General features: G+C 45.6%; 1 protein-coding gene across 1 annotated transcript in view; it reads left to right on the top strand.

Moving 5' to 3' along the window:
- Nucleotides 1-3176: 3176 nt before the first annotated feature.
- The window catches only part of LOC149327809 (uncharacterized), a 39076-nt gene continuing 16163 nt past the window's right edge, over nucleotides 3177-26089 (top strand). The window contains exons 1-4 of the mRNA XM_089564981.1: nucleotides 3177-3383; nucleotides 6421-6502; nucleotides 12750-12885; nucleotides 19965-20098. Of these exons, the coding sequence (XP_089421107.1) occupies nucleotides 3177-3383; nucleotides 6421-6502; nucleotides 12750-12885; nucleotides 19965-20098 (559 nt within the window). The remainder of the gene's footprint in view (nucleotides 3384-6420; nucleotides 6503-12749; nucleotides 12886-19964; nucleotides 20099-26089) is intronic.

Raw genomic sequence — 26089 nt, 5'->3', positions numbered from 1 at the left:
ATAGGGGCGTCAAGCTGGGGTTGAGGTGGACCCGTGTACTCGGGGTGCTTGCAAGGGTCACCTGGGGTGGTATATGTTGATTTCACCTGCGCGAGGAAGGCGTTCGTGTCAGAGATAATTCAGAGATGCACAACACTGATCATAAGGACACAGTATAAGCTGCAGAAAACAAAATTAGTGGGCGTGTACCTACGAAAATGGATGAATGTGGAGACTGCTTCACAAATCAGCTGATATCAGAGCGAAAGCATTAATGAGTTTCTACAAAATGTGCACTAATACATTCAACAAACTTCAAAGGATAGAGCGAATCAGCAGTAGAATTTACTGCAAAACTAGCGAAGAATACACTTTTGGAACTTTTTGAGAATTTCCAGACATGCAAAGAATTTTTATTTTTATTATTTCTAATTACTCGAGTTCTGTTTTCCACATGTCTGCCCAAAGATCGGTAGCAGATGTGGACAATGCAAACTCGAAGTTCAAGCAATGCATTGCACGCGCTGAAATAAAGCTAATGCAATGCTGTAAAAGAATAGAGTGCAAATAACACACTGTATAAATTCGTAAAGATAAGGGATCAAATTATTGCAAGCACATAGAAGTCCACCAATGAAGGCACCCATTGTTAGTCCGACTAAAAATAAAAACCCATCTGTGCTATTGACTTCGTGCATGAGTGCACTCTGATACAATTTGCTGATAATTCAGAGCAGTCTCTTTGACCGAGTAATACCCCATGAAAAAAGACTGTTATTGCTTTTTTCTGTGTGCGTATGCAAGGGAATGCGGTTCAAAGGTCAAAGCTGCGAGTAATTACCAAGGAATCTTTGTGAACAGTTCGATCACAAAATATGTAAACTAACCGATATTGAATGCCCTAGATATCTGCGACACAAAAAACTGAGCGTAACAAATAACATAACGAAGTTCCAAACGGGCTTCGACAAGGCTACTAGAAGGTTGCATTATGCGGCTGTGATCAACAGTCAATCACCGGGGTAGTACAGGTCGATTTGTCCGAGGCATACTAGGAGTAACGTAAACACTCTCTAAAATTGAAAGGATTTAGTATTTCCGGCATTACTAACACTTTAGAACGCAGTTATTTCTTTATGAAATTACAGGGGATTCTATGCGCTAAAATTCTTCTAACTTCAGATTTAATTATCGAGTTCGATAATAATAACCTCCAGGAACTGCGATATTTTGAACCTTGCCTTAAAATGAGCGCAAATCATGGGCAGGTAACATAGAATATTGCGTGAAATATGTCTACTTCACATGAACCTTCCAAAAACTAGTTTTTGAGCCCAGACAAGAGTAAATTTTTAGTCCTCTAGAAACATATTTTAAAACACACCTTATCAGTGCCTCGGACCAGGCTACATTTATTGGGGTACTGTTAGACTGTGGCTGCATTTGATGCCAACATTAAATCAATAACTTCTAAAAGTGTCGTGCAATAATTCGAATACGTTTTTATTCTGTACTTCATACTCTAAAAATTATTTATTATTCTTTTATGCACATTCATCTCATTGTTCTATTGTGCATAATATATTTTGGAACTTGTAAACTGCTTCACTGCCTCACTGCTTCACTGTTTTCCACCGTTTTCGTTTTGGATTATCACCTTGCTATGCACTGCGTTTATTTTTCTGCCTCGCTTTTAATTTCGTTAAAGAAGCGCCTACAACAATATATTCGTCTTCCGATGTTACCTTAGACCTCGTTCTGCACTACTTCAGCTCAAGCGCTTCACATGTACCGCGTCTAGCAAAATAAAATGAATCAATCAAAACGAAATTAATTAATGATGTTTTGCGATTCTCGGGGTAGACATCGCGGCCCCTAAAAACGCAATTGCTGACAAAAAGCAGAAAAGAATTGCGAGGGAAATTAAGTTCGCAGCCATTTGTGACGCCTTGAGTGGTAATTCACGACACAATTGATTCCATCCGAAGCTATCAGAGAAGATAAGGAAAGGCTCCAGCACTAGCGCAAGAGACGCATAACACAGTTATCCAGATCTAGCTGTAAATGAGGTATTGTACCACTCAACAAGATAGGTTATATGAGGCATCATACGATAGAATATACAAAATGAATGGGAAATGAATCAGATGGAGTTTTTATTATGGACGGTGCTGTTGTGGAGTGCGGCAATGGCCAGGCGGGCCATTGCATTCGACTTCTGTCTGGACAAAAAAAAAATTGCAAGCGCGCAGTGTTATATATGTGCTGAAGGAGGAAAAATGGTTTTGTTGTGACTGTTGCGAATGGATGAGAATGATTTATATCTGAGAGGAATAAGTGATAAAAAATCGGTGTGGTTTAGCTCTGGTTGAACCCGGTTGGTTGCGAAAGCTTAGCTTGCTTAGCGGCTTCTGATTCGCGTCGTTTTCGCAAACGTTCTTCTCGTTGTTCCTCTGTTTTCTGGGCACGCTGTTTCCGTTTGGCTTCATTCGTTTTGGCTTGCCTAATCCCAGCTTCTGAACTCGATACAGCTCGTTTAGCTGCTTCGGCTTCTTTCCGTTCCCGCAGTCGTTCTTCTCGTTGTTCTTCCGTTTCTTGGGCACGTTGTAACCTCTTTCTTGCATTCTTCCTAGCTTGCTTGGCTGTCGCTTTACAGTTAAACTGTTCAGAAGCAGTAGAGCAACTAGATTCAGATACAGACTCTTCGTAGGTGACTTCCACGGCGAGACTCCTCGAGGAGGGCACGCACAACCGGCTCCTCCTGGCTGCGGTGGAGAGAGCAAGCTGACGTCACGCGTCGCTATACCAACGGAGAGGTTGACGTCACACCACCTGTTAGGCGCGGCGGCGGCTCCTCGAGTAGCAGGGGGGTCCACGGACCACGCGACGAGCGGTTAGACCTGGCGTAGCATTGCTTTCGCAATAAAAATTAGGGGATACTTAAGCTCCTCTTTAAGGGTATGACGCAGCAAAGTTAATGGTTATTTATGCTTAATTCGTTCTTGATCATTTATTTCTCTTAATTGCACGCACCACTTAGCCGGCATTAGTAGGAATACTATACCATGTGATAAACCACAAGACACCCAAGTTCTCGCTTTCACCAAGTCCAACGAACGTGCTTCATGATCTAGGGCGGAAGAAGAGGTCGTTCTGAACGGCAACGTTTAATTATGTTCTTAACCTCTGGGTCTGACATGGACGAGTGCAGGATTGTGCTGGCTCGTCTCCCAACCGGTAAATCTGTCTTCAACACCGCGTTTTCGCATGCAGATCTATCGGGCCTGTCGTTCCGGGCTCCCGACTTCCGGGATGGCCTTGCTCCTGTTACGGACTTTCGGGATGTTGCGTGTATAGGACAGTATGAGATGATCCACGTGTGGATGGGACATGTGAAAGAAACCGTCAGTGGAACGAGAAAAGTGGCATGTCAAGGCATGGAGCACATGAAAACGACGAATCATGAGGTCTCGCTGACGCTGAAGTATGGCGCTTCAACTTCTAGTATACCCCATACGATGCCTGTATTTGGTATCCAGTCGTTCGTTGGGATATCCGGCAGATCTCCTCTCTGCCTTCGGTGCAGCAGGGTTGACCATGTACGAATACAGTGCCGTACGCCACGAGGTACGCAATGTCGTCGCTTTGGCCACTCTGTCGAGAGCGGTGCCATGACGCACGTCGATAGGTTGAGATAGGGACATTTGCCGAAAGCGGCAGATGCAGCCACTGATCACACCATAGATATTTCGGACGTTGTGTGTTCCTCTGGTGAGGTCATCAATTAGGTTCCAGGTGTCGACCATTTAAAGATGCTACCACCCCATTGCGAGAGAGCGAAGATACAGGACTAAAGCCTCCGGACCCTGGTCATAGCGAGCTCGATGCACTGCGGCCTGCGCTTGCCGAGAAGGAGCTTTTTGTTACCCAAGTACCCAAGTGACGTGGTTCTCCCAACTTCATGGGCGGAGGCCTTGACACCATTGGATGCCTCCAAGGACAACAGCGCAACGCTGAAGCATCCCGCAGATGAGGAGCCGTGTGACACTGAGGCTGAGGCGACGGGAGGACTGGTTCCGAAAAAGCGGGCGACTATTGCCCTGAACGCTGCCAACTATCAGGCGGTTATCCCCGGCCCGGTTTATGGAGATTAAGGCGACCAGCAGAAATAGCGATGGTTGCAGCATTTTAGATCGCTGGCCTCAACGTTACGGGTATGCGAAATTGAGAGAGAGAGAGAGAGAGAAGGATGGAAAGGCAGGGAGGTTAACCAGGCGATGCCCAGCAGGCTACCCTACACTTGGGGAGGGGAACAAAGGGACAAAAAAGGAAAAAGAGCGTTCAACAAATGAGTTTTTCAAATGTTCATTGAACAATATGACAAGGGGACCGAGGGCGCACACTTACAGTTTAACTTTTACACACGGGAACACGACCCCACGCCAATATGTTAAGCACCTCTTGCAGAGATGGAGCGTCAGTGTGGTTGCCTTCCAGGAAACGAAATTATCTAGCCACGAGGAAACGGAATTTGCTCTCGATCAGTTTTTGCTTGACAATAATATTGTGACGAATAAGACGAAGCTGACAGTGGCGCGGGAAGGAGCGCTCCATCCCGCGCCACTGCCTGCTTCGTCTTCTTCGTCACAATATTATTGTCAGCTACTCGAAAGTCCTTTCTGGAGGGTGTTTGCTTTTCCTCAACGACGGATTGAATATTTCCGACCTCTCGCATGGCAAAGATGGTGAGGAGCGCCTCATCTGCAGCGACCTTGCTATTTCAGGTGAACAGTGGCAGGTGATTTGTGTGTCTGCGCCCGTCAATCAATGAGAAAGGAGGCCTTTCTTTATGTCGTTGAATAACGTTCTGTGCACGGATCGCAAAATCATATTGCTTGGTGAATATCAATTGTGTTTACAATGATGAGGATCGCTCAGTGCTACGCGTGCTTAATGATCCTGGTTCTGCTATTTTAACGAATTTGCTCTGTGAACATAACCATTTTGACATCGGGCGACAAAAAGTAAGTAGCGTTCATTTCACGCTTTTCCAGTCTTCCTCAAACGCTCGGCTAGGCAGGATCTACGTTTCTGCTGGACTGTTATCCAATGTGCAGGGTTACTGGGTAGGGCCGATTTCGTTTAGTGATCATTGTATGCTGTCTGCTCAGACAGGTAGTCACAGCAGCGGTTTTCTTCATCATCTGTGCGGGCTCTGGAAGCTGTATAATTTTCTCTTCACTGATGAAATTTATCAGCACGCTGTCACTTCTTGTTTAAAAGATACATGAGCCCGTTGTAATCTTTTTGTCTTTCAGAAGTGGGATATATTCAAGCAGAAGGCTAAAGATCTTTAATCGAAGCGTCAGCATGAATTGAAATTCCGAAGCGTCATCACCTTCGTGAGTTTGGACATACCTTAAATGACCTGCATGAGCTAGAAAAGATTAATACGGAGGCTTATGTTGATGTCGTAAACAACATCAAAGTACAGCTACAGCAGTTTGCCACAGGAAAATATCAGGGTGCTTCAATTAGATCTCGGACGCGCCAGTTCCTTGAAGAACAACCATATCGACGGGCATTAAGTGATGAAAGAGAGGCTACTCTTGCAAAGGAGGTATCAGAGACTCAGTATGATGGGAACATTGATACCTAGCAAATTCTGGCGGCTTTTTATGACTATTATGTGCTTCTCCTTGGAGGTGGTTGCTGCCAGACTTGTGGGTCAGACTTCAGTCGTTTCTACGACGAGTTTCCTCGACTTGACGAAAAGCAGCGAGGTATACGTAATAGAGGATCCTCCCTGCTTGGACAAAGTCAAACTGGCTATTTCCGCTCTGCAGGGGCAAAAATCTTCCGGCCCCGATGGCTTGAGTAGCGAATTGAACAAAACGTTTTTGTCTTGCTTGGCGCCGGTCTTGTTGCAAGTTTTCTGAGTTACTTATGATGCTGGCTTCTAACCTCCCACTTTTTAAGCTGGTCATAACAAGCTCATTCTAAAATGCACTGATAAGAGCGAGTTGAGGAATATCGATGTGCACCGTCCCATTTCTTTGTGTAATGTGTAGGCTATAAAATATTCGCAAAAATTATTTCTTCCCGCTTGCAGATTGTGGCGTTGGATTTAATTGGCTTCCATCAAGCATGTGGCATTCCAGGCTGCAATATCCAAACTCGTATACATAATGCACATTGATGGTTTTAGTCAACAACGGATGAGGCTGGTCAGGTTGCTCTAATTCAGAATTATCTTGTGAAGGCCTCTATAAGGCGAGTCATGATTTTCTTGTGGATTCTTGGAATGCGCAAACATTGGTGGTGCATCGCTTAAGGGCATTAGAATACGCGACAAACAGTCCCATGCAAGGTTGATCGTAGATCATGAAATTAGTGATCTAGAGGACAGCTTTCACTTACTAGGCGTATTTGTGTTCACAGTGTACTCAGCAGCAGTCGCCGCAATTAGGAGTCAACTGGCAGCGGAGGCGTGGCCTATCCATCGCGGTGATGCGGGAGGGCCGTGAGTGCAGCCGAGACGATGTGTCGTGCTCACAATGCTGTACGTATGCCGGCGGTCAAAGCCGATAACGTGCGATGGGTCGAAGATAAGACGATCTCATTTGTTGTGCTCCTCCCGCAAACGCGCTCCACGACAAGATGCTCCAGCCAGTGGCAACATGTTTGTCACGCGACCGAGCACTAGTTTCAAACCTCTGAAAACAGAAACACAACGGTCACTCGCTCATGCGATATTTATTGCGATAAGTGTGAAGTTGGCAGGGTCGATTAAAGTAGAGCAGCACTCCTCCAGAGGCCAACAACTACAACACTAAGGGGTCCCAAAAGGGAGAGAAATGACGGGATTTATATCGGCACCCCGGACGCCACCACGAAGCAACAGCGACTTTATGGAAAAAAGAACATGAGTATCGAGCGTTATGAATATCGAATGAATATTGCGTCATTAGCCATCTTCGCTATATCCGGTACAACTTTTTCGTTATAGCCGGATATCTACTTTTTAATGCTAGCTTTATACAGCGCAAGAAGACAAATCGTTGGACACCACTCCGAATGTTCTACGTCAATCAGTTTGGCCATAATGGACGTTTGAAGTTTCAAGAAGTCACGGTTTGGAGAACCAAAGGTCGTCGGTGCGTATCCCTATGATAGGCTACGCTTTGATTCAACTAGTAATCTTATGCTCCATAACACGCTGATTCGTTTGATACCATTCCAAACATTCTACGCCAATTAGGTGGTCCACAACCTGTGTACCAATGGTATCACCCACTGGTCCCACTTGAATGGCCTTGTGTTTCACACTAACGCGACTTTGAGTAATGAGAGTGCTAGAGCTAACGCTCTAAAAAAAGAGACCGCAGAATGTCGCCAGCCGCCAGGCGACTAAAATGAAGAGTACTCGAATTAATTACTTTTCTGGCCTATGTAATGAATTACTTTTGGCACTAATTTGCGAAAACTGGAGCACGGCCAAGGGAAATTTTAATCGGACACTGACGAGAATTCCATCCGGTAATTTTTTGCTACAAAAAAAAAAGAGAACTGCTGGCTCTTTCGAGCTATGTTCGTGTTTGTCATGCAGCAAAATACGTGTTTATCAGGAAGAAAACCGCAACTCTATTCAAACTCATGACGTCCTTCCCAAAAGGGACGAGGTGCCTCCGTTTTGTAGTGAGTGGAAGTGTGGCGTAGCCTCTAGTATCCACGAGAAAATCAGTCTACGTGCACATTTTAGGCCAGAAATCGGCCTGTGAGGGCGGCACCGCTCGGTCGATTTAGTGATGTAGCACTGCCAGGCGCATTTTCTGATTTTCGGCATTCCTACAGCCCCCGTCAAAAGTATACAGCCCAAGGGAGTTTGCTTCTAAGCTGCTTAGCGGGGCTCCTTAGCACATCTAGTAGTCCAAAGCTTGGGAAGATTGAGGACGCGAAGCCTTTACTCTTTCGAGAGTTTACAGTCACCGAGTATGCATAACGAGCAGGCGGCAGGGGCCTTGGGCTGTTTACTTTGGGGGGAGGGGGGAGGAGGTGTACGTACCTGAAGCCTGCTCTGTGGCAGTCAAGGAAGGCCTTCAAGGTAAGTGCCTTCAGGGTAATGGCTTTTAAATTAAAGGTCTTCGTGGTAAAAACGTTTAGGTCAAAGGCTTTTAGGGTTAACGCCTTCATGGTGTATGCCTTCCAGGTATAGGTCTTTATCAAGACGTTCAACTGGGCTAGTCGGTAAAGATTCATGGTGACACACAGCGCAAAAGACGAGAAACTAGAGTAAGAAAAACGCAGGACAAGCGCTGTAGCAAATAAAGCCTTTAGTTGCGAATAGCGCTTGTCCTGTGCCTTTCTTACTCTGATTCCTCGTCTTTTGCACTGTGTGTCACCATAGGTCTTTATGCAGAAGGCCCTTATGGTAAAGGTATTTAGGTCAAATATCTTTAGCACGTAAGGACCTTAAGCGCCAACACTAACTAGTGCTACTACACGATATCCCACGCTTAGCCATGCTAAACCGTTTGTTACTTTTTTTCGGTGTTTCCCAGCTTATAAAAGCTCCGTTTTCCCAAAGAATCATGGATCATCATCATCATCATTTAATGGCCCTTAAAGACCCCTGGCGGGGTATTACATAAGGGGGGGGCGAACATCGAAGCAAGTAATGACATTATTAGGTCAAAAAAATACATATACAAAAAAAAGTACAGTAAAACAGTGAAAAAAAAACTGAAAAAAAGTATACAGTGAAGAAAAAGTATACAGTGAAACAATCGTTGCTTGGGGAAGAGAGAGAAAAAAAAGAAAAACACGTTTATAAATCAGGCAGACAGGTGCAGTAGTATATCAAACAATCATAACATAAAAATAAAACGCAAAGGCAACAGTTACCCACATTGGGATTTCAAGTGCAATGACAGCATTTGGCGGAATTTCAGAGCATCGCGTTCAGTGACAATTAATTCGGGTAGTGAATTCCATTCATTAATGGCAAGAGGCAGAAATGACTTGTTAAATGCGTTTGAGGAGCCATGAAGTCTTAGGATGCTCATGGAGTTGAAAAGACGGCGTGATGTTCGGAGGGGAGGGAGCAGAAGGGAGCGTCGAAGTGAGGGAAAACAATAGTACAATTTATGGAATAATGATAAACGGGCAATTATACGCCTATGCGCGAGAGACTCGATGTCGGCAGATAATTTTATTTTGGTAATGCTAGAGCGGGTGTCATAATTGGAGGAAATAAAGCAGGCTGCACGGTTTTGGACGGCTTCTAGGCTGGCTTTGTGATTTGTGATTAAGAAGCGGTACCCTATCGCCTCAAACAATTTCTTTTTGTTCTCAGTGTTCGGTATTAAGGATCGACAATTCTTGAAGGATCGTCCATCTATCTCTCCGTGAACGGTAGTGACTGCACTATAGACCGACAACTGATAAACGTTGATTTTGTACCCTGGGGGTCCAAAGCCTTTTTTCACTCTGCTTTCAGAGATACCTGGTTCTTAGAAAAGTGCATTCAAAGATGGGAGGCATTCTGGCGACTAGAAAAATGCGCAACAGCAGGTTTTACGCAGAGTGACATCCATTGCTCTCTATAAACTTATCTCTACTTAAGTGGCTTCACGGGGGGCGTTTCTCAGAACGCGGAAGGCTGCTATCGTTTAAGCACGCTAAGCACCACTTGAGAGAAGTGGAATACCGGGTGGAGATGAACTCAGAAGCTTGAGCGTCTGCTGTGCTCAGAAAGTCGCCCACAGTAACTCACTTGAGATCACGTTCTATTTGTGTCCTGTTACATTTCGAAACTCAAACTGTCCATAAGTGTTACTGTTGGGGTAATCATGCGAAAGTTAAGACATGCATTATCTTCAGCATTGCAGCTTGCGGTAGTGATTTGATTTTATTTATTTTAGAGTCTGCTGTCTTCTTTGCCACTGTAGAGCCAGTATCATTGAATAAGTAAAAAAACTTTTCTGGTCGGTCAAATTTTTAGGGGACTCCCCCAAGGTGGAGTAATTTGAAATAAGGAATTAATTACTCATTCTACTCCGACTTCGGGGATTCCTCTAAGCGTTTGACCAACACTGTTCCCACTTCGAGTTATTGATCAATTCGCACTCGCCCTAACATAAGCTTGCGGTCCCAGTTAGCTCAATCGGTAGAGCGACTGCTCCGGTGAAGCGGTGGTTCCGGGTTGGAACCCTGGACCAGGACGAACTTTTCTTTAACTACGAAGTTTCTGAGAAAGCTGTTTAGCTTTCCTTTGTGGCCGTATGTCTGCGCTTGGGGGGATGTCAATGAGTAATTACTCCCTTATTACAAAACTTTTCTTCAGTGAATTTCAAACGGTTTGTTTGCAGGGAACTAATTCTTCTAGGAGGCGATGCGTCGTAGTAGCTGCTACAAGAGAATAAACGGCCATTGTTTCCTCTAGGTTGATCCACTTGCACGGGGTGGTGGCGTGGACCAGGTGAGGTCTGGGCACGTGTTCCTCATTACACTGTTACCAGTACAGGTTGGCTTGTCAGGTTTCTTGAGGGGTGCCAGTTGGTTGCAGGCAATAGTAAGGGCTACCTTGCGACCCTTGGGCGTCTCCATCACATAAATGAGTCCCGCTATAATCACTGGCTGCAGCCCACACACCTCACACCAGCAGCATCATCATGAACATTCAGCGTATTTGTGCTTGACCTGTGCAGCAAGCCAAAAGCTAAGGAAGACATTCGATGACCTATTTTAAACCACCCTTGATTCGGGATAGTAAATGAAACATACAGCTATACCAACCGTGCGATTCGACATAAATATTTTTTTGGACACGACGAGAAGTTTGCTGCGCTGTGGTCCGGAAAACCGATGTTTCCTATAGCAGTGACATGGGTGGTATATGCCTATGATATTAAGTATCCGGTATGCTAAAAGATTCTGGTTTTTCTACTTCGCGGAGCACTTATCGTCTTACGTGTCACCTTAACGGCGTGATTTTAATTATGCAATTCACACCCCTCGCTAAAGAGGCTTTGCTCTTTAAGTATCGTTTGAGTGCGGAGGACACTATACAGGCGGCTTCTTTTGTTCCTCCAAACCAGAGAGCTTGGAATTCAGCAGTGAGCTTTCCTATCGCGGGCGATAGCGCTCACATGCCCTGAGTAATTGCAATCGCTTTCCACAGTTGTTCAGAATGTCTCTCTGTTGCTGATAAGATAAGCATGGCAGCCCAATCGTCCACAAAGCGTTATCTGCAGATTCTCTGAAACCGTCTCCGCTCAATGTTTGTTCATCCGATAAAGATTGCGAGGACAGAAATACAGTTTTTTTTCGCCGCGCTGTGCTTCGCGTTTCTGATATTACCCGGCGTGATAATACGATAAGCGCCTTCCCAGTTGTAGTACGGCAAGATACTCAGTCTTATAAGAGGATTGCGTGCCTATTCCCGTTACAACCACCACTTGCTACGATCAGGAGTGATCTCTGAATGCCCAGGCAGCATGGCCTACATTTTTGGTGCTGGATACTTCGTCTTTACGTGCGGTATCTTTAGTGCCTCGTTGCTTTCGATTTGTGCACAAGGTATGTCTTTTGTTCATTGTATCATACGCACATCGGTATATTGCGCAGTACTTCTTAATTTCCAAAATCTACCTCAATTAGCATTTTATTTGCACAGTTGTCGAGGGAGGAGTTTCGCCACTAATAACTTTGACTTTGTTATCGGTTCAGCAAAGTTTATGCGATTTTGACCTGGTTATCCAGAGCAAGGTAGCTTATCTCAGAGCAGGCGTAGAACCTGTGGGAGCACTGGGCGCGTCGCTGAGTTCTGCTTCCATCAGTCTACTCTATATGTTGAAGGAAATACTGGTAAAATTATTTAAAATGACACTGATCGGCGCTCGCTTCGGTGCGTAGGACTGCGCTCTTTGAGGGGCATTGAAGCAAATGCTCACTTTGAAGCACAACCATTAAAATTTTGTTCGTTTTAAAGTACGTTTTCTGTCGAAAAATTTCCCGCATTTTTTCGTTCACTCCATATGTGGGGAAAGGGCAGCGAAGGCGATATCGCGCCGTGCGAAAACCGCCCCACCCAACAAGGGTCGCCTGAATGAAGTCTTTAGATACGGGTTTCTCATTCTGCGCACTGTCCTGATTGCTATGCTCGTCAAGGCAAGGTCCACTTGTGAGGGCGCGGCTACCGATAGCGCATTCTCAAAAGAGTGCCCACTACCCTCTCACGTGATGCTTGTTGTGCCTGTGAATAACGAGTTCATTGCTCAAAGGATAAACGTTTGTTGTTTGCGGAAACGAAGCTTTCTTTTAGGGCTAACGCTACCGAAATTTCTTGAAACATGCGAGCACATGAACAACGTAATTTCGGTTTGAGACAGTGGACAGCACATCGACAATAACCTTCAATGACTCACATGGTCCAACCAAACTTAACTGCGTGGTGGTATGGTCCAAGCTAAGGTAGTACGACCGGGTGATCAAATGACTATGACCATTGGGTACCTGACCTTGACCTTTGACCTTGACGTTTGATTTCAGACACATCACGTGGTTATGACCGTTGATGTGCAATAATAAAACATTCTAACCAAGCAAACCTTGTCTCACCAAGCTTAACAGAGCTTTCACTTGTATAACTAGGTTCAAGCCACGTTGAACCCCAGCCACTTTTTCTCTTCATTTATCTCTGCTTCATACACAGCGCACGGAATGTGTTAATAACTGTGCTTGATTTCGATTCTCTTCCATTTGTTCAGTTCATCACAGGGAGGATTGCGCGCCAACCGAAGTGGCTAAGTGTTTCGAACACAGCCGACAAGCTTTGTTCACTGTCACTTACTCGCCACGTGATGAAGACGTGATTCGGGAGCGAGTACGGCCGGAGACATGCAGGTAACAGTATCCGCCAATGTCCAACGTCCCTTTTACACTCGCTGCGTTAGCTGCTTTTAAAAGAAATACTAGGGTTAAGCTTCATTTACTCCACAGAGAGGGAACTTTTTGAAGTTTCCGATTCAGGCCTTCGAAGACATGATTTAAGAACGTGGCGGAGAACAAGAAATAAACGGCCACCCGCGATACTTTTTTTTTGTTTCCGGCGCTGAATTTCCACTTGGTCACCCACAGCTTAGGGCTTTTATGGGGCATTCCAAGCGTAACGACATCAAAGTGGAGAGATTTTTACGTGCTGATTCATCACAAAGAGTTGTAAGGCACGCTGTAGGTCCGAACTCGAGGTGAACATGCACGATCTAGGTTTGCTGACCATGCACGAAAAACTAAATGTGGGAGTGTTGTGTTTTTTTTTTAATTTGTCCTGCAACAAAGCTCGGCTGCCGTTGAGTGACTCCACTGCGGAACCAATCTGAGTAGAGAGGGCTTATATGCTTAATCTGGCTTCAACGCTAAAATACACTATGAAATTCTTCGCTCGCCTAAACCGCTCGCTTATTCGCGCTGAAGTTTGTAAGATTCTACCCGTAATCTACAACAATCCACCTTAATATATTTTTATCCACCCCACTGAAACTTTATGTAATGGTTTGGTTTATGGTTTATCGGGCTTCAACGTCCCAAAGCGACTCAGGCTATGAAGGACGCCGCAGTGAAGAAAATTTCTTCGATCTGAGGTTCTTCAACGTGCAGTGACATCGCACAGTACACGCCTCTAGAATTTCATCTCCATCGAAATTCGACCCCGGCGGTCGGGATCGGACCCGCGTCTTTCGGGTCAGCAGCCGAGTGCCATAACCACTGAGCTACCGCGGCGGCCTTTATGTGAAGTAATCCACTCTTAATTCACCCAGTTGCTACCTAATCGATTGTAATCCACTACGAATCCACCATAATCCGACCTAATTTAACCTACTGCAACTTAATTCAATATAATTCACTCTTAGTCCACCAGAGTCCACTTTAGTACTTCATCCAATGCCTTTCTTTCTTTCGTTCTTTCTTTCTTTCTTTCTTTCTTTCTTTCTTTCTTTCTTTCTTTCTTTCTTTCTTTCTTTCTTTCTTTCTTTCTTTCTTTCTTTCTTTCTTTCTTTCTTTCTTTCTTTCTTTCTTTCTTTCTTTCTTTCTTTCCTTCTTTCTTTCTTTCTTTCTCTCTTTCCTTCTTTCTTCCTTTCTTTCTTTCTTTCTTTCTTCCTTTCTTTCTTTCTTTCTTCTTTCTTTTTATTTCAAAGTACACATGTAATTACATGAAGACACTCAAGGATCCTTAGCCAGAGGCTAGTCGTGGATCCCAAAATGAATACAAATAAGTCTACTGACGATTCAGGAGGAAAAAAAAGAAAAAAAAACAAAAAAAGACACACACACACACACACACATTTGTCGGTGTAGAATGAAACAATTGCAATGCAAAATACAATACAAAATACAATACAAAATACAATACAAAATACAATACAAAATACAGACTGAAACACTATCGTATGACATTCATATTGTGATGATGAAGATGTGATGGTTACAATATAACCAAATAAAAAATAAATGTCATTCTACATTCAGATTGCCACGTTCAATAGATTTGTAGTATTATGCCACGCCACAGACGCATATATTGTCGCTTCACTGAGACGCTTCTGTTTGAAGGAAAAAATTCTTTAGTGCTCTAAATGTATTAGGTGAAGATATGACTGACCATGGGATAGCATTCCAAATTTTGACACCAGAAAAACGGAGACATCGATGACCATAATGATTGTTAGATATTGGAAGCAAGGACTTTCCATGAGCGGCTGAGCGAGAACTGGACGGTGGAGCCTTGTATGAAACTAAAGGAAAGGTGCTAGGGTTGCAGATAACATTTTTTACAAAAATTGCTAAACGATAGTTTCTTAGGTTAGTTAGTGGCATAATGTTATTTTGTTTAAATAAAGGCAGTGATGGAGTTCTAGGTGCAACAAAATTGATCATTCTAAGAGCCCTTTTTTGCAGCCTTACCACGGGTTCAATATACGATGGATACGTAAGGCCCCAGGCCTCAATACAGTATGTTAGCTGCGACTGAAACAAACTGAAATATAATGTTTTTAGCGTATTAGTCTGAAAATATTTAGATGCTTTCGCTAATGTATAACAAGAGTACGACAGCTTTTTACACAGGGCATCAATGTAATCTATCACAATCCACTGCAATGTAACTTAAACATGCGTAATCCACTCTTAATCCACCACAATCCACCAGAATACACCCTTATTTCACAGCCATACACCATCATCCACCGTAACCCAACTTTACTTTCCTGAAGTTATAGACCAGAATTTTGAGCCTCTTTCCGGGCGCGGCCATTTTGCGCCGACTGGCGCGCCGCGGTGCGGGCGTTTCTTTGGGGACTGCGGGGCTGCGGCAGTTCCGCGGCCGCGCCTGCATATAGCCGCGCTTCGGGCGCTAAAAAAACATTGTCGAGCATACTTCCGCTGCGTGGCTGTGTTGCAGGAAGTATTTACGTTATCAAAGCGATAACATTGACGTATTTTAATGACATTTAGTTTGACATTCAGATTAATTGTGCCGGCGCTTAGAACGCGCTCGTGCTTATATCGAATTCCGTCTTGGTGTTCCACCGCAAAGAAAATTTTTGTTCAATATCAACTCTTATTCCTTCCTGCCGGCCGGCCATAAAGCCCCCCTCCACAAACAGGGCCTTCTTGTCGCCGCGCCAGTTATCAACAAATTACCCCTGTGAGCTCAACTGAGTCGCAGTGCCAACAGAAAACAAATTTTGTCATGGTTTATGCGACCTGGTGCATAAAACCGTACTTTCGCTTAATTTATCAAAGCTTGAATAGATATATGAGCAGCTAATCCAGCTTTCACTAATTCTGAGGTTCGAAGTCGCGTTATTTTATTCAGGAGCTCTCGCCGCGTGTGAGAGCGTTGCGTAGCCGTTTGGCTAAGTGTAGAAAATGTAATGAAATCGCGCATAGTATTTTCCTATGAATAAGGTAGATACCGCACCGCTGCGGTGGCTCAGTGGTTACGGCTCTCGGCTCTGGCCCAAAAGACGCGGGCTCGATCACGGCCGCGGCGGCCGAATTTCGATGGAGGCGAAATTCTAGAGGCCCGTGTACTGTGCGATGTCTGTGCACGTTAAAGAACCCCAGGTGGTCGAAATTTCCGGAGCCCTTCACTACGGCGTCCCTCATAGCCTGAGTCGCTTTGGGACGTAAAACCTTAACAAACCAAACTAGTGTAGATACCAACAGCAGAAAGATACTACAGATAAACCTTTACCCCCCAGATCCCTCTGACATGCGTGCGGAAAAAGCAGCTGAAATCGGTAGCGGTCGTGCTTACAATCGTGTCATGAAATGTGTTTAATGGGAACAAGAGCAAGCTCAGCGCAAGGATGCCGAACACGTACTGGTGATCGAAAACACGCGCTCCGTCGGGACAACCTTCAGTCTGCAGCTCGCCTATCCAGTTACTATACTCCACTGAATCAAATCAGTATCTACATTCTGATGCATAAAATTATCATAGATGATAGCGCACGTAAAAGGCGACAACAAACGACACGACAGCGCAGAAATCTGCTTAGAAGTGCCGGTTTCCAGTCCGTACACTGCCTGGTCGACTACCCTCGGATGTCACGTTAACGAGTAACTGCGCGCAAGATAACCGCAGCACTGTCTGGAAGAGGGAAAATGTGAGTAGTGACGCACAGCACACACCCTCATACGTTAGCTGATGAAGCACAACAACGGCAGAAGCGAACACGGAAACATGCGTTCTACGCGCGGCGCCGGCGCGACCCGCCGTCCCTCGGGCCGCGCGCGCCGACAGATGGCGACTGGTGTCGAGAGTAGGAGCGCGCCCGCAGCCTGCGTGCGAGGGTAAAAATTCAGGGGTCACTTTGACTGCCTAAAGTGGGTAGAGGCGGAAGCGTTTTCCGCACCACCTTCGCTGTTTCTGTGGCACTGGTGGCGTCACATATATTTGAGTACTAATTACTAAGTGATGACAAATCACTAATTAATGGTTAATTACTGATTGATGCCTGAATACTAATTAACTGCTAATTAATGACGCTTAAGCTTCGCCTTTAGGAGTGGAACGCGACAGCGCGTTGTAGCGCTGCCAGGGAGTCCACGGAACGCCACCACCCGTTCGGCGCGATGCCTTACCCTTTGAACGCAACGCTTTTTGAGGAAAGGAAATGGCGCAGTAATTCTCTGTCATCTCGGTGGACACCTGAACCGCACCGTAGAGGAAGGGAGGAATTGGGAGTGAAAGAAGATAGATAAAGAGGAGCCGTAATGAAGAAAATGAAAATTGTATTTGAGGAAAGGAAATTACGCAGTAACTGTGTCACAAAATTCAGGGGGGCACTTTTTTGACCTAAAGTGTGGTCTCTGATGTGTGGTTAAGATGTTAAGCTTCGCCCCTAAGAGTGGAACGCGACAGCGTCTTGCAACGCTGCCAAGGAGTCCATAGAACGCCATTGCCCATTCGGTTCTACGCCTCGCTCGTCGGTAAATTGGTTTTTGAGGAAAGGAAATGTATCTGTCTCTCATTTGTCGGTGGACACCTAAACCTCGTCGGAAGGGAATGGAGGAGGATGAGAGTGAGTGAAGACACCGTATTCACTAGACGCGCCTTTGTTCATTTCAAACCATCGAGCTGGCATGGCAGAGTGGATAGCATGCTCGTCTCTCACGCCGAAGACCGGGGTTCGATTCCTGAGCTCGACTAATTTCTTAATCGGTTTTATTTATTTATATGGCCTGACTAGTAAAGCTAATTAGGCTAATTGGGTAATTAATCAATTAACTAAGCTCAGTCCCACTTACTTGGAGCATCAATATACGATCCCTTCAATTGGTTGCATGGTTACTAGCCAAAGTACAATTGGCCCCGTTTGAAATTCGCGCACTGTGACGTCACGACCGTTTCGACCAATTGAAAAGCGTGACATTTTCTGTCGACAACTGCTGCTTACAACGATGAGACATTAAAGGCTTCCGCCTTAAAAAATCTGGTCTATAAGCACTGCCGATGCCATCGTAAGGTCACGCCGATTTTCGAACTGTCTGGCGCGGACAACAACCTCTTTTTGTATCTCCGTACGCACAAAGACGGAAAAGTAGCGTCGTTGTCAGTATAACGCGATAGTGTATTGATGCAGGCCAACTTCAATTTATTCTGGCAGTTCTCCTCAGTGACCCTATAAAATCCACGTACCATTACCATACATTCAGTAGTCCGCAGGGTTCTGCAATTCATGGACAATGTTGAAACGATAGGACCCGAGAAGAGCACATCTTTGAAATAGCTAAGGTCTGTTTACTATGTAGAGACATTGGAAAGAACCGTATTATACAGTAACTCCAAAGTCAATTTCCAAAGTCATGGCTTCCTCCTCTACCAGTGCTGCCTGCCCGCTATGATGCCATTGATGAAGACAATAAATCAAAATAATTATTCTAATTGACCGGCTCAGCTTTCACTCCTGGAGATGACGAATAGAAAACACGCAAAATATATTGAAAAAAAAAGCAACCCACCAATGTCCTCGTTTGCCATTTCATTGGCGGATATAAGGTATAAGCACATACTTTTAATTCCAGCATATTTGATGGCGTAATCCACCACTGCTAGCTGCCAAGCGGCAAGAACAATGCCTTCTGGCCAGTTTTTATCGTTCTTGAAAGTGCCGTCAAAGGCCTCAGAGACGGAGGAAATAAGAATGAGTTAGAGCATAGAGCGATCCGCTGCCATGAACCGTTTTCGCGAGGCACCACTGCGCATGCGCAGAATGCTGTGAGGGCGCCAGATGGCGTTACGTGCCGGTCAGCTGCGTGCGCGCCTGGCCGCGTCGGGACCAATCAGCGCGTATGCAGAGCTGCCCGCAGAAGGGGTTCATTGTAGCGGATCGCGGATAGCGCTTTGTTATAACTCCCTAACATACTGCTAACATGAAAAGTTTTTTTGTTGTGATAGCAACACTACGCTAGTCGCCGAGCCATTTCGCGGAGTCGAGGAAAGGCCATACTGCGCATGCGCGAGTAGCAGTGACGGCGCACAGCTGGTGCGCCGCCGCCGTCGCTGCGCGGGTGACTCAGAGGTGCCGCCGCCGCGCTCGCCAGTTGCGCATGCGCAGTAGCGGCGCATAGCTAGCGTGCCGGGGCAGCCACTGCTGCCGCGCGCTCTCCATCGCCTCTCTCTCTCTCCTCTCCGATGCACAGTAGCGGCGCACAGCTAGTGTGCCGGGGCTGCCGGCACGCTAGCTGTGCGTAGTGATGTCACTTGCTTCTCGCGCATGCGCAGTACGGTCGTGCAAGAGCACGCGAAACGGCGAGACTGTGGGCAATGTAGCTCACGCAACAATATATGGCTACGCGCAGATGTTGCTTTCACGATCCTCCAGGTTTAATCAGAGCTGAGCCACAGCAAATTTTTATGCAGAGCTAGCGAGGGGTGAAGGCCTTTGAAATTGGTGTCGCAATTAATAGAACCACAAGTTTCATTCAAATTTTAAGTGTGTAGAAACCTGTTACATATTAATGACGGGGTAGTCGATAAGGAAAAAGAAATAATTCATATTGGAAGGTACAGCGCAAAGCGACACAAGACGTACACAAAAGGCACAGACAACGCTTGTCTGCGTCCTCTTTCTGTACGTCTTGCGTCGTTTTGCGTTGTAACTTTCAAATATGAACCGTAACCAACCTACCCAACTGCCCCTCCTTCATCAAGAAATGATTCAACCAGGATGGTGACACTAATGCTACCAACAGTATCATTTTCCTGACGGACAAATTTTTCAGACGTCAGAAAAAGAACCTGCTATCACTAAACTGCACCCCGAAGTCTAAATTCTTTCCGCAATATTTCGAATCCTTTTTGATGTCCCCGGGTGCTAGTTTGCCTAGTCTCCGAGCCCATCTCCAGAAATGCTAAGGGACGACCGAGTTAACGTGCATGGAGTCAAATATATCTGTTTTCTTTCCGTCGGCAGAGCTCTGGAAGAGAAGTTGCCCTGTCACAAGAAGCTTGCACTTTGTCCCACCGCTGTGATCGCCAACTTCACTCAACAGGAGAAGGGTTACGAGGCTGTTCGCCGCATTATCTGCGATGAAAACGCATACATGGGTGAGTTGAACTTGTGGAAAAGAGCTCCGTGTTAGGCCTGGTGTCAGACCTCATTGTACACACAGACGCGTGTCTATACAGAGTGTTTAACGTAACATGAACCAAGGATTAAAAAAAGTGGTTCCTGGGCGAAACCAAATATATATTGTTTCCTCTCGTGTGGCGCTCCGCAGAGTATTTTTTTAAATTCCGCTTAATAGTTCATTAGCTAAGATTAGCTATGCTGATTTGCTATTATTCAGGGTCACGTGCATTCTCTTACGTTGTAGAGCGGCCAAGAAAGAACCGATTCAATCTTTTGCAGCAACGTATCTCCTGCGTGGTCCTTTTTTCGGCGTTTAAAGAAAGCCCGCGAATTATGAAACAAAGCCGTGGGACTGCTGTCACCCAACTTCGCGCACCTTTAGCGTGAGTTCCCGACACCTTTAAAGCGTGTGGGGGTAGCGGTCTCGGACTCAAAAGAGATGCCCTCGACTGAGCGTGGCAAGCTCAGCGGAGACCAGCTACCAAGTGACAAGAGGCTTCTGGTCGTTTGGTGCCCAGCTTTCACCGGTCGCAAGTCAGAGAATGGGTCGGAGCCATAGGTTCACAAACGAAACAATGTTTATGAAGCAATGAGACGATACAGAGGATTTCACAATCACTAGTACAAGCACATACAAAGTGATTAAAAAACAGTGCAACTCGTGCAAAGTTAAACTGGAGAGATAATACATTACAAAGAAAATATTGCACCTAAAGTGCACTAACACAAGAGAGAGGCAAAAAAACAAACACAATTTGTTCACCGGGCACTGCGACAGTTTGACGACCAAAGGTTCACGACGATGCCTTCTCGCAGACTGGCGTGCGCTTCCTCGTTGGCCCGTGGCTGGGCGAGTGGTTCTGTCCCGGGAGTCGAGCGGGCGCGCTTCGACGAAGCTTAAACGGCGGCTCGGGCTAAACTGACATCGGTCAACGCCCTTCTTATATAGGCTTGGTCCGCGTCTGTTTGTTCTACGCGCCAAAGCAGGCGCGCACATACACACAGTATCGGCCGTGCAGTCTCCTTTTCCTTCTCGCGCCGGCCGCACGTCCTCATTGGTCAAAAGCCGGGAGTCGCTTCGAGGAGCATCTCGAAGGTTCTGGCGTGGCGCCGCCGCCGACGTGCGAGTGAAGAGGAGTGGGACATGTCTTAGCGCACGCAATGCTGTGTTCTGTGTTCAGATGTGTTCTGAACGCCCTATCATACAACATGCCGCCGAAACTGTGCTGCGAAAGAATCTTCCGTTTCTTGGGTTCATTAGATTCGAATAATTGAACTTAATGTGAACAAGGTAAGACAAACTTGTTTAAATATTTTACTGCACAGTTCTTTTACGCTATATTGTTCATTGAACTGCGCCATTTTTATAAACAATTCACTTGGACTGGCGTGTCCAGGAGCAGCCGTCAGCGTGACCAGGCAATCCATACAATGCACCGCCTTAGTTATCTTCTTATGCGCCTGTCCTGCTAAGTAATAAAAAACCATTTCTTCTTGTCGGGCTCTTTCATATCCATGGTTGCCCAAGTCATCACTTCCACTCGAAAGATAGCGGATGCTGAGATGCTAAAATATTTAAACCATTTGTTTCCATCAGTGTTTTCAAGGTGATTGACAGGAACTGCAGTTTTGAATGGCTGCTTGTGCAGCTTGTTGTAGCCGTTCACGAAGCAGCTACCATCTTCCTCCACGACAACAGCCTTGAGAATGACTAGACGCGTTTTGCCGCTAGCTTTCTGCAGTAGAAAACTGCACACAAATTCTCAGTTATTTCGTCCTGTATAGATTCATGTTGCCACTTCGTAGATGGTGAGTCGCAGTCGCCAGGACGCCAATCGTCAGTGCAGTCGACGTAGTACTGGTTTCCGCCGAGCGGGATAGAGGCATCAGCTCATTCGGGCTGACCGCCTATACGCAAGGCTCGCCTGAGGAGGACGTACTGTCGCTGCAAGGATCTTCACACTTATCAGTCTGCATGATAGCACGCATTTTTGGTGACTTTCACCTGAATTTTCCAATTTTTGGCTTTGAGAATCGGTCTGGAAGGCTGGGAAAGAGTCGAGGGCCGGCACCGGGTATTAGCACCCAGTTCCCGCGGGGGATTCGGTCCTCTTGCCCGTTCACAACGTGCTTGTACTCCTTGATAATATCTTCATTCTCAAAATAACGCTTACACATCTTAGACGTGTGAGAGAGCCGTCTGTCTTTGCAATGAAGCATCTGCTCTCACCTTTTAAATTCGCTTTCATCGCGAGGCGTTTGAAAAAATGATGACCGGTGGCATCGTTTCTGTTGCCACTTTTGCATGCGGGCGCAAAGCAGGATGGCATGTGTACCTCTTGCTTGAAGTCACAAAGTGTGCATATTTCACCACGAACACGTTTTCACAACACTAACAGCAACATCACACGAAAAACCAGCTTGAAAATCTGACTAGCCGGTCGTAACTGCAGCGAGCGAAACTTCCTCGACAGCAGACGATGTAGCAAAGCTCGACTGCAGCGCCACTATAGTTCCCGTGACTGCCGCTTTAGCCATCTCCCGAGCGGAGCTGCGAAACTGAAACCCTCTAAGAACGTTGCTTAGTTCGACGGGCCGCGAAATGATAAACAAAAAAGCGGAGGCTACCTAGAAATACGCGACTCCACTGCTTTCCCTTCCTTTTTTGTTTTACCTATGTGATAGTTCATTAGAGCTCTGTCTGAATTGCCTGTCGATGGCCTGCTCATTACTTATCTCGCGGATCACGGCGCGCGCTTTACATGTTCACGAATAATGTGCTGACGCATTTTCAAGGCAATGTATGGCAATGCTGACAGCGGCGTCTGCCGCTCACTTCGAGGCTGTGAGCACGCACGCTTCGTTCACTCAGGACGCGCTTGGCAGCGCTACGATACTGTAGCGCGAGAGCACAATCACGAGGTTTTTTCATATTTCGCGGGCTTTGTTTAAATACTGGAAAAAAGGACGACGTAAAAGATATGTTGCTACAAAAAACTCCGTCCGTTGCTTCGTAATCCCCTCCAGAGCTTAATGAAACGCGCGGTACCCTTAAGCGAAAACAAAGAAATTAACTAATCGTAGCTAATTAAGTAATTAAGGGGAATTTAAAAAGGTACTCCGAGGAGCGCCACATGACGGGAAACAATGTGCATTTGGTTTTGAACCTGCTCTGGGGCGCCACTTTTCTGAATCCTTGATTCAAGTTAATGTGAAACACCCTGTATATCCGGGGATCGGCCTTCATCTGAAACCGGATTTCGAAGGCTGGGCCTCGGCCGAAACGTCAAGTACACCTCGGCTGCTTTGAAGTGTGTGTGTGTGTGTACAGTATTGTGCGTTTTTACTGTGAATATTTTTAAAAATGTTCCCGCCTCAACCGCTAGCTCGTTTGCGGTGAAACTGCGCACAGAGCTCGCATAATATGGTAAGTTTTGTATCGTAGCAAGTTTTAGAACGGTGCTTACTTAGTTGAGCCGTGCATGATGCGAAAACGTAATTGTCTGCGTAGAGATCGGTGAACCAAAACCCGCAAACGCAGTTTTTTTTCGCTGAAAGGCGACAGTGGCGCCATCTCTTTCCTGCAGTGGAAAGCGTCACGACAAGGCGCAGAGGCGAGCGTTGTAAGAGGCGCGGACCGTTCCGACCTCCATGGTTCCGACATTTGCGTCCGTTTCAACTGTAGCGCTTCGAACATTTTCGCCTAACTGAGCAGAAAAAATATCATAACTGATTTAACGTGTCTTTACAATACAAAGGATATTGTCTGCAACGCTCGCCTCGGCGCCTTGTCGTGACGCTTTCCACTGCAGAAAACAGATGGCGTCACTGTCGCCCTTCAGCGAAAAAACGGCATTTGCGGGTTTTGGTTCACCGATCTCTACACAGACAATGACGTTTTCGCATCATGCACGGCTCAACTAAGCAAGTACCGTTGTAAAACTTGCTACTATAGAAAAGTTACCATATTACGCAAACTCTTGTGCAGCTTCATCGCAAACGAGCCAGCGGTTGAGGCGAGAAAATTTTTGAAAATATTCACGATAAAAACACACAGTACTGTAAATATATATATATATATATATATATATATATATATATATATATATATATATATATAACACTTCCTTTAAGCATTTATTGCTAGTCAACGTTTCGGACACAGCCTGTCCTTTAGGACAGGCTCTGTCCACCGACGTAACAGCTCAATGTAACCAAGATTTTTAAAACGACGAAGTGTCCTAGGCAAGCGAAATAACCGTCGGTTGTTCACAGTAGCGTGACCTAGCCTGGGGTATTTTTCGTTCTTCACAGTGAATCAGTTGACAAAGACTAATTAGCTAATTGTTGGCTTCAGGAACAAAGTGTCAATAGAGAAGTTGTAAATAGCCTCGAAAAACAGCTAGCAGCGCTGCTTTCATGAAGGTATGATTCACGTAGGCGAAAGCCTTACTGTCGTTAGCAGCCGTGTCGGCAGGTGTGTCCGCGTTTCGGCGTCACTACTTAGAAAAAACTCTGTCGAGGCTGGGAATCGACCTAGGGCCTTCGGCATTTGAAGTGGAGACGCAACTACTCCGCCACGAAGGCTCAGGGTTTGAGCATGAATAAAGGTGCATGTAGTGAGTGCGTGGGTTTCATAAATAAAATAAAATAAACAAAACAACATGAAAATAAAAAATAAAAAAGAAAATAAAGGGAAATGGTTTGGTTTGGTTCATGGGGTTTAACGTCCCAAAGAGACTAAGGCTATGAGAGACGCCGTAGTGGAGGGCTCCGGAAATTTCGACCGAAAAGAAACAGTGCGCCTGGAAAGGCTTTCGCCTTGCAGCACTTCAGAGAGCCAAAGTGCCCCCTGAATTTTTCTCGCTGTTTATTGGCCTTCAAAGAAAGCTATCACATGATTAGCTGCTGGCTCACATTTATACCTCAGTGCGTATGCAAAGCCTCATCGGGAAGAACATTTCAGAAAAAAAGGCTATTCTACTCTCTCAGAGGCTTCTCGGGACGTTGAAGTGGCCCCATTGTCAAGTGGGAGCTTTTTAAGGCGAAAGCCTTTAATGACTCATACTCGCGGCCATGTCTCCGTCCGTCCATCCGTTCGCTACATCTGAAGTGAGTCATAACTAGTCATTACTAGTCAGAAGTCATGAATAACTAGTCGTTAACCAGCCACGACTAGTTAGTAATCATGACTAGTTAGTCGTCAACTAATTAGTCATGACTAATTAGTATTAACCAGTCTTCAACTAATTACTAATAAATAACTAGTTAGTAATTAAGCAAGCACGACTAGTTAGGCACTGACCAATTATGACTGGTTAGTCATGGGTAATTCATGACTAGCCAGTCCAAGTCGCCCCATAGCTGCTTCGTGTGTGCATACGCCTGTGCAGCCAAAGTTGCGTGGAAGGCTTGCGCCTCGCGCATTTTAGATCGTCAAAGTGCCCCCGAAATTTTTTTATTGTTGTTGGACTTATGGTTTAAGGCCGTAAAAAAACTATTCTGCGTATATGGTGACGCGGTGAAAACATTTCAGTCAGCGGTTTTTGAAGACGTTCTACAACTTCTGTGCCGACGCTTTGTTTTTGAAATCAGTTATTAAATAGTTGATTAATTACGGTTCACTAATTAATTAAGTTTGGAGAGCAAAAAGTACTGCATGCTAGGCCAGTCGACTCTGAACAGATCTTTGTCGGTTTCACTGGGGCTATGGCACTCCGCGGCTTTTAAAAGCTTGGTGCTGGCGCATCTTATACCGGCTGTCCAGACTAACTTTAGCCAAGGGTTAAAAAATTAGATATTTGAGGTAGGCCAGGGAAGCCACTTACATACGGTTACCAGCCGGCTTGGGCATCTAGACAATTTTTTGTATTGCTATTACTTTGGGAGTAATTAAGATAATTTTTCCAAAATGCTTAATTATTGACTTCAGACGGCAGATGTGAATAGCAAATTTGTAGAGCACC

Source organism: Amblyomma mixtum, chromosome 10 (genome assembly GCF_055824585.1).
Source record: "Amblyomma mixtum isolate Tamu chromosome 10, ASM5582458v1, whole genome shotgun sequence".
NCBI lineage: Eukaryota > Metazoa > Arthropoda > Arachnida > Ixodida > Ixodidae > Amblyomma > Amblyomma mixtum.
Note: the sequence above shows the minus strand (reverse complement) of the source record. Positions and strands in the feature narration are given on the sequence as shown.